The sequence below is a fragment of the Dendrobium catenatum genome, unplaced genomic scaffold (assembly GCF_001605985.2).
Source record: "Dendrobium catenatum unplaced genomic scaffold, ASM160598v2 fragScaff_scaffold_43, whole genome shotgun sequence".
NCBI classification, from domain to species: domain Eukaryota; kingdom Viridiplantae; phylum Streptophyta; class Magnoliopsida; order Asparagales; family Orchidaceae; genus Dendrobium; species Dendrobium catenatum.
The window spans coordinates 2123795-2132914 of NW_021318505.1; the positions used below are offsets into that span (position 1 = coordinate 2123795).

The 9120-nt window shown below is 42.3% G+C and overlaps 1 protein-coding gene across 1 annotated transcript; it reads left to right on the plus strand.

Annotated features, from left to right (window-relative positions):
* The first annotated feature begins 2951 nt into the window (after positions 1 to 2951).
* LOC110107259 (G-type lectin S-receptor-like serine/threonine-protein kinase At5g35370) lies at positions 2952 to 5825 on the plus strand. Its single transcript, XM_020837461.2, has one exon. It carries the CDS (start codon positions 3192 to 3194, stop codon positions 5736 to 5738), a length of 2547 nt encoding a protein of 848 aa, XP_020693120.2. The 5' UTR covers positions 2952 to 3191; the 3' UTR covers positions 5739 to 5825.
* Positions 5826 to 9120: the final 3295 nt, after the last annotated feature.

The following is a 9120-nucleotide window of genomic DNA, read 5'->3' on the forward strand; positions in this document are numbered from 1 at the left end:
CACCACCTAAGGCCCTGACCTCCGCCAAGCCACCGCTTGACGTCATTGATCCACCAGACCACCACCTGAGGCACTGACCCCCGCCGGGCCACCGCATGATGTCGTTGCTCCGCCGGACCACCGCTTGAAGCTCTCACCTCCACCAGGCCACCACCTGATGCTCAGACTTCCACCATACCACCACTTGAGGCCCCGAGCTCCACCAGGACACCACCTGACGCCCAGAGTTCTACCATACGCCACTTGAGGCCCAAAATTCTATCGGACCACAATGTGAGATTCGGATTTCTCTCGGGCCACCACTTGATGCCGAGAGTTCTCCCAGAGTACCGCCCTTCTACTATGATCTTTCTGACCCAGTCTCCTGCCGACTACGGTCTTTTCAACCTCCGTCGCCTACTATGGTCCTTCAGACCTCCATCACCAGACAACGATCTTTCGGACCCCAGTCTCCTACTGACTATTGTCCTTCCGATCTCCATCGCCTAATATGGTCCTTTCGACCTCCATCACCAGACAACGGTCTTTATGAACCCGGTCTCCTGTCAACTACGGTCTTTCGGACCTTTGTCTCATGCCAACTACGGCCCTTCCGACCTCCGTGGCCTACTACGGTCCTTCCGTCCTCCATCAACAGACAATTGTCTTTCTAACCCCAGTCTCCTGCCGACTACAGTCCTTCCGACCTCCGTCGCATATTATGGTCCTTCCAACCTCCATCACCAGACAAGGGTTTTTCTGACCCCCAGTCTCCTGCCGACTACGGTCCTTCCGACCTCTGTCGCCTACTATGGTCCTTCCGACCTCCATCACCAGACAATGGTCTTTCTGACACCGGTCTCCTATCGACTACGGTTCTTCCGACCTCTGTCACTTACTATGGTCCTCCGACCTCCATCACCAGACAACGTCTTTCTAACCCTGGTCTCCTGCCAACCACGATCTTTCAAACCTCTGTCCCTTGCCAACTATGGTCCTTCCAGCCACCATCACCTACAATGGACCTTCTAACCAAACAAGCATGTCTATGTTGATTATTATAACTCGCACCATGTAATGCGCTCTATAAGATGTACAGTTGTAATCAAGCCAAGGCCTTCTCCCTAAGAAGGGCCTCATTTGTAATCGACTGCAAATATTAGTGGATTCATTCAAACTGGTTTTTCCCCCTTTTCAGGGGTTTCCACGTAAAAACTCTGGTGTCTCTTATAAACGCTACACCCTCTCTCTTATATGATTGTGTGCTGGATTTTTGCACGACATTAAGACGTTAAACTATATATTTCTCTACCGCCGCAAATACTCTAGGATGCAACAAGGCTTATCACAATGGTGAAGAATTAGCATAATAGTAGCTTCAAGAAGAAAAAATTTCATTTGTAAGGATATTTTTTATTAGCCATGTAGAATAGGGGTATATCTTCATGGTGGAGAAATTCATCTTCTAGAGGGGGCTATTTGGAGAACTAGTCTAATAATCCGAGATAAATCACTCATCTCAAGCTCACAAGAAACTTGTATATAGTGATCAACAAGTCCTACTATCCCAGTCCTACTAAAGAGCTTATCTCTGCGGAGCAAATTTGATACTCCTCAACAAGATAGCAACTTGGAACTCGCTACGTATTCAAACCACTAATTTAGTCACTCAATCTCCCTCAGAGCGACCTTAGACACTCTCACCTAGGGAGACCATCCTCATCAGATCCAGGTACAGTAAAACGCTCATTCACAGAACCATCATCCTATTTCAATGCGACCATCAAAATCACAGCTCTCCATCCCCACAACAAGACCTAACTCACCTATCTCTATTCTCAATAATTCTAAGATCTCCCACACAAGTCACTAACGATATTAGTAAGCTTGTTTCTCTCCAATCTCCTTTCATCTTAGCACTTTCTCAAAGACTCGCCCTAGCACATTGGCCCTCATCCATTTGACAATAACTCATCAAAGCCTTCTGACTTAAGCATCCTTTAACCAATCAGGATGCGACATATATCTAGTACAATTTTATACAAGTATTTAGTATGGTATTGTACTTTTGTATTACGTATAGCATTTCATATAGCCCACATAACTCTTGAGGAAAAACTTGGAGAATATTTTAAATGATTTTAGTCGATATGCTATTAGGCTTTGTTTGGGACGGCTTTTTTACTGCTTTCTAAAACGGAGTTTTAGTACAAAATTTTTTATTTTTGTAATAAAACTCCGTTTTAGAAAGCAATAAAAAAACCATCCCAAACGAAGCCTTAATCTAAGATCTACAACTTTCTAGAACATTCTAAATTACTTTCTTTTACAGTATTAATTGTCTCCATTTTCACAGGTCAAGCTCGTGCGCACACAAGTTCGACCTGCTAATAAAATATTGTATCTCCAATGAATAAATTTGTATCCAACCAGAGAAATTTGAATAAAAACTTGAAGAAAAAAGTGATGAATCTATTCCTCATCAATAAAACACAAAAACATAACTTGCGGGAATGTTTAGTTCTCTATTTCCAAGAATGCTTGCACTTTTGAATCCATTTAGATAGGCTTTCATATAAAATAATGAATGGAATGCTTTTAAAATCAGACATATTTTAACTATTAAGTCGAGAAGAAAAAAATAAAACTTTTATTATCACAGTCAAATTTTTTTTTAGACCAATTTTTATTTTCTAAATCAATTTTTTTAGTTTTGAATTATACTGAAAAAGCGCTTTAAGAAATAATAAGAAAGTCGTCTCAAATAAAGCCTATTGATTTCTAAAATATTATTTTTGTATAAAAAATTTTTGAACTAAATTATTATATATATATACAAAATAATAGTGTAATATTAAATTAACATTGGCAGTTTTTATTTGGACAAATATAAGCGAGTGTTTTAATTATTTTTAGTCTTAACAAAAAAAATAAGATTTTATTTGAAATTTTTTTTTAAAACTTTTCGAATTTGAAGCTCGGCCAATTAGCCCCCCGCACCTCAGCATTTTTTTAATATCAAGCGATGGCTGGACAAATTAATTGACCAACTGCCCGCCCCCGCCTTCCAACCTCTTCACCGGTACTGTCACTGTCGTCTTCCCCAATCGTCAATGCCCACTACACCTACGTCACTCTGATAACTCGACTCAGTCGCCTAAGACCCCCGTTATAACATTCAAACGGACTTCCCAAACTCCCCATGGCTCGTCATGGCCCTAGTCCTCCGGCACACCCTTCACTTCCTTGTTCTACTGCTTCCACTCTTCCATCATCTCACCGCCGCCGTCCAAGTCTCCACCGAGTTCCTATATCCCAACTTCACCGCCTCCAGCATAGGATACATAGAAAAAGATAACGTCTTTCTCACCTCCCGCTCCTCCACCTTCTCTGCTATCCTCTCATCTGATTCCCCGCAATCCCCATTCATTTTCTCCATCCTCCACACATCGACCTCCACTGTCGTCTGGTCGGCGAACTTCGCCTCCCCAGCGCCTTACACCTCCGTGCTCTCCCTCTCTGCGGCCGGCCTCTCCATCACCCTCTCCAATGGCTCCCTCCTCTGGTTCACCCCGCGCTTTCCCCGCCCCATAGCCGCCCTCTGCCTACTTGACTCCGGTAACCTCATCCTCCTCGACGATGTCAACAAATCTATGTGGCAATCCTTTGAACACCCTACGGATACCCTTCTCTCCTCACAACGCCTCCCAGTCGGCGCATCCCTCTCCACCCCCAACGGCGATTACCGTCTCCTTGTCACCGCTGACGATGTCGTCCTGCTCTGGGTACTTGGCGATCAGCAGTACTGGCGCCTGTCGGCTGATCTTCGTTCGATGAAATACCTCGATGATCCTGCCTCCTACATGGCTGCCAATGAGTCCGGGCTTTTTCTCATCTCAGAAGCGGGCCGAGCGTTGTACGTTGTTAAACTTCCAAGGACGAATCTTAAGTTCATGAAATTGGAATCCGACGGCCGGTTTCACTTAATGGGTTACTCCGGCAACGGCTCCAGCCTTACGGAAGAGCTCGTCGCACCGATCAGCGCTTGCGATCTTCCGTTATCTTGCGGAGCGCTCGGCGTATGCACGTTGCTGAGCAGAGGTGTTGCCTGCAACTGCCCGACGTCGTTTGCGGGGTCCGCTGACGGTGGATGCTCGCCGGCCGATAGCTCTGCCCGAGCAACTTTATCCAATTGCGCCACGGAACCATCTTATCGGAGCTTGGAAAGTGGAGTTGAATATTTCGCTAATAAATTTTTGAAGCCTGCGAGCTCCGGCGGCAACGTCTCCTCGTGCCGCAGCCTTTGCACGGCGAACTGTTCTTGTCTAGCTTTTTTCTACAAGAATTCCTCCACATCTTGTTTTCTAGTAAATAACCAGCTCGGGTCCTTTCTTAGCCCTAGAAGCCAAGGGGTTTTTGACAGCAGCGAAGGATACATTAAGATTATGGCTCAATCACAACTGGATTCCGGCCGAAGCCGCAATCTTATCCCGATACTCTTGCCCTCCATCACCGTCTTGCTCGCTCTGCTTTTCGCCGGGATCTATTGGCGACGCGGCAAGAGAATTTCCAGATCCAGAAAATCCCCCAAGTTCGCAACACTGAAGCTATGGACATCAAAAACCCGTGACCGTGGTTTCGCTGGCGCCGGCTCCATCTCCGACGAATCCGACGAGATCTCTATCCCGGACCTTCCGACCCGATTCACTTACGAGGAGCTCATCGCGGCGACCAACAACTTCCGCACCAAGATCGGCTCCGGAGGATTCGGCGAGGTGTTCAAAGGCGATCTCCCCGACAAATCCTCCGTCGCCGTGAAGCGCATCAAAACCGGCACCAGCGGCATCCAGGGTAAGAAGAAGGAATTCATCACAGAGATCGCCGTTATCGGCAGCATCCACCACGTAAATCTAGTGCGTCTCCGGGGTTTCTGCGCCGAGGGCCGTCGCCGCCTACTGGTCTACGATTACATGGACCGCGGCTCCCTGGACCAATCCCTCTTCGTCCCTTCCGGCCCCGTGCTGGAATGGCAGGAGCGGATGGACATTGCCGTCGGCGTCGCGCGGGGGCTTGCCTACCTCCACTCCGGCTGTGATCGCAAGGTCATCCACTGTGACGTCAAGCCGGAGAACATACTCCTCCATTCCAGCGGCGGCGTCAAGATCTCTGACTTCGGGATGGCCAAACTGATGAGCACGGATCAGTCCGGGCTCTTCACAACGATGAGGGGGACACGGGGGTATCTCGCACCGGAGTGGCTCACCAATTCAGCCATCTCCGATAAGACGGATGTGTACAGCTTTGGATTGGTGCTTCTGGAGATCATTCGAGGGAGAAGGAATTGGTCGATGGTGGCTGAAGGGTGGTCGATCGGGGGCACCGCCTTTGGCGAGATGGGCTATTATCCCATGATTGCATTGGAAATGCACGAGAAGGGGAGGTATTTGGAGCTGGCGGATCCGAGGCTGGAGGGGAAAGCGACGGAGGAGGAGTTGGGGAGAGTGGTGAGGGTTGCGCTGTGCTGCTTGCATGAAGAGCCGGCGATGCGGCCGACGATGGACGGAGTGGCGGCGATGCTCGACGGAACTATTGAGGTTGGGCAGCCGAGGCCGGAGGCGCTTGGAGTTCTGCGGGTGTATGGGAGGGGTTTTCTTTGCTCCGGCGAGAGTGGGAAGGGGAGCAGCAGCAGCAGCAGCAGCAGCTACTCGGGTTTGTCTTACCCATATATCTCCTCCCAGGAGGTGTCAGGGCCGAGATAAGTCATTTTGTTTAGAAAACTGTAACTATAATTTGGATTAGATTAGGACTATTTTCTTGAAAATAAAATTTTTGTATCATTTAGATTTTATTTGGAATAATTTTTTATTATTAAATTTTTTTAATTAAAAAAAATTATTAGGTTAGAAAGTTACCTATTATAATTGGTTTATAAAATAACTTTTTTATAAAAAAATTTATAATCACTCTTATAAAAAGTTGTAATCATCTCAAACAAGAGAACTTATTTTGTGCGGATACGGATACCATCTGAAAGCAAATCAAAATGAGTCATATCACTCATTTGTTGTGTATCATGACTGTGTACTGCGTGATGTGGTGCGTCTGATTCGTCTCCAGACGGTTTGATGTCCACATATAATAAGTTCTCCCCAAACGAACCCTTTGAGGGGAACGAAAAATATCAAAACTTCCATCATTTGCCTTCATGAACTAAATAGACAAATTTCAAGAGGAACTCATTTCATTGAATCGGTGGTTTAAGGTTTCATTTGCAATAGCTTTTGGCCCCTAATTTTTTTCCTTAAAATTTTTTTCTACTAAAAATTATTTAAAAAAAAATTATCTCAAACAAAATAAGAGCAATGAAATTTCTGATGCTTCCTCCAAAAGCAATTTTTTAGTGTCAATTTAGGCTTAGTTTGGGACAGCTTTTTTACTGCTTCTTGAAGCAGTTTTTTAGTATAAAATTTAAAATTTATATACTAGAAAGCAACTTCAAGAAGCAGTAAAAAAGCCATCTCAAACGAAGCCTTACTCATTGGTAAATAAGGCAAATTAAAAAATAATATGTTCTTATCAGTATAAATATTTTATTCTATGTTTGTCATTTTAAGTAAGGCTAGTTCTATTATTATTATTATTATTATTATTATTATTATTATTAGTGAAGAAATATATCTGTTTGACTACCGGGCGTGTTCGGAGCCCAATGAAAATGCGCCACATCACCTCCTACTCGGTACTGATCAATACCAAGCAGTACAGAGCTCGATATTGCTCAGTACCGAGCTCAGTACTGCTCAGTACTCAGTACTTCACAGTACCAAGCTCAGTACTGTGAATACCGAACGTAAGTTGTGTCCGATGACCTCACCCAATAATTTCCCGATATATTGACGGTTCATTTGGGACAGCTGCAATTATTAGTAAAGTAGGTCGTAAATTTATTGTATATAAAACTATTTTAAGAAGTTGATGTACATAAATCGATAAATTTTATTTAAATAATATAATTGCCTATCTATAGTGCTGTAGATGTATACGTATAAAATATTGTGATACCCTTATATATTTTGAGAAGAAAAAAATATATATATTTTTGAGGGATTTACATACATACCACTATATACTATTCTATTTAATATCTAACACCTAAAATTTTAATATTTAATACATTCATTTTCATATCAAATATGAGTGGCCTACTTGATATTAAAATAATATAAGGTGTTATATACATAATATAAAAGTTTTAGGAATTATATATGAAATAGAGTAGTTTAAAGTGGTATGTATGTAAATTCCCCATTTTTGAAATGTATATAATACCAAAATAACAAATTAAAATTAAAATTTTATCCATTTAAACAATGTATTTTATGACTTTTAAATATCAAATATTTTTTTTTGTGACAAAGTAATATCATACATTAAAATTATCTGGAAAAAGAAGTTATGATATTTGATATTACTTCAAAAAAATGTTTTAATAATAATAATAATAATAGTATAACTGATACATTTTTCAGATTTAATTAAAATAAAAATTAAGTATGTTGTATTAATTACAATTTCATTGTAAATAAATACAAAATTAAAATTGTTTTAAAGGCAAATCTGTGTATACTAACACTTTTAATCAATCTTAAGCCTTTGTATTTAGGTGACAGATTTATATAAAATTATTTTATCTTAAAAACTAAAGTGAATCAATACAAAACAAACAAAAGAATTTATATTTAAGTGAAGAATGGGCTATTTTTATATAACTAGGCTCGGGCAATCTATAGTGGGCTGGCATGCAACTACATGGGCCGATTTGGATAGAGATTTCAATTTTCGTAGGCTTTGAGTGGGCCATGGGCAATCGTAGAAATGAGATGAAATTGTTTTTCACTAATATTAATACGGAAAATTACATGATTATTTTCGAAAAACATTTGAGTTATAATGGACTTCAAAGCATTGAGCTTACTTTCAAATGGTATAATATACTCAAAGTAAATTTCCTTGATTTTAAAATTCATTCTTGTTAGAACCTGAATGAAGATTCTTGATAGCTCATCTTGAGCTCTTCTTGCAAGAGATCTCGAGCTCTTCTTGCAAGAGAGAAGAGAGAGAGAGAAGGGAAGGGAGAGGGAGGAGAAAGAATGCACAATTTGGAGGAAATACAACTAAGCATTATTCAGATATTTCCCCATATATTACATCATATACACTCACTATTTATAGAGATTTACATAGATGTGGTAGTCTGCAGGAATAACATAATATAAAACTAAATCAATTCATAACAATCTCCACCTTGATTTAGTTTTTAAAAAATAAAAACAAAAAACCACTTGATCACAAGAACTTGAACTTGTTGCAATCCGACCGATCGCCCTGGACACTCGTGCACGCTCGGACCTGCGACTTCACACAACCACCCGTCCAATTCCAAGTTCTCGACAATCTTGCCTCCCCGATGTTCTTGATTCTTCAACAAGCTCCTGTAATTGTTGAGGCATTCATCTGCCACCACCATTATCTTGAATCGAGGCTCCTCTATCTGTGGACATGCCTCCGCCAAGTTGAACCTTCAGAGCTTCTGTGCAAATAGAAATAGTCTAACAAAGGCCTATCGTATGCTTCTCTTCATGCGAGCAAGATCTGAACTCCTGCCCATTTGGCTAGTATATTCTTCTCCAAGTCAGAAGCTTTAGTAATGTCAACTTCCCCATTTAGTTGGGACCAACAAGACCGTACCTTTTATTTGAACAAGGAGCGATATACTCCTTCATACGAGATTTCTTCCACACCTACACTATCTCTCGTCCGAGCCCCTACTTTCGGCCGAACTTCCTACACCGTGCAAGCACTTCGACCAAACAACCTTTATAACTTCACCTCCCATGTGGAGACCCAAACAGTCATGCCTGACCCGACGTAGTCCGCATGTGTCTCTTGAAAACCTTCCAATCGAGGAATCAGGCCACGAAAATGGCTCCATCATGCCTCTCCGACTTCCCTCAATTAGGGAGATCCATCCGCACCTTAACCGGCCAAAGCCATGCTCCAGCTCGCTGAGACCTTCTTTGCTCACTCCCGTAAAGAAAAGTGGTTGCTTATCTAGATTCACTCGAACATCTCTGGCATTTC

What these genes read in the sequence shown, in the direction of transcription:
- LOC110107259 (XM_020837461.2), top strand. Translation starts at nt 3,192, where the DNA reads ATGGCCCTAGTCCTCCGGCACACCCTTCACTTCCTTGTTCTACTGCTT.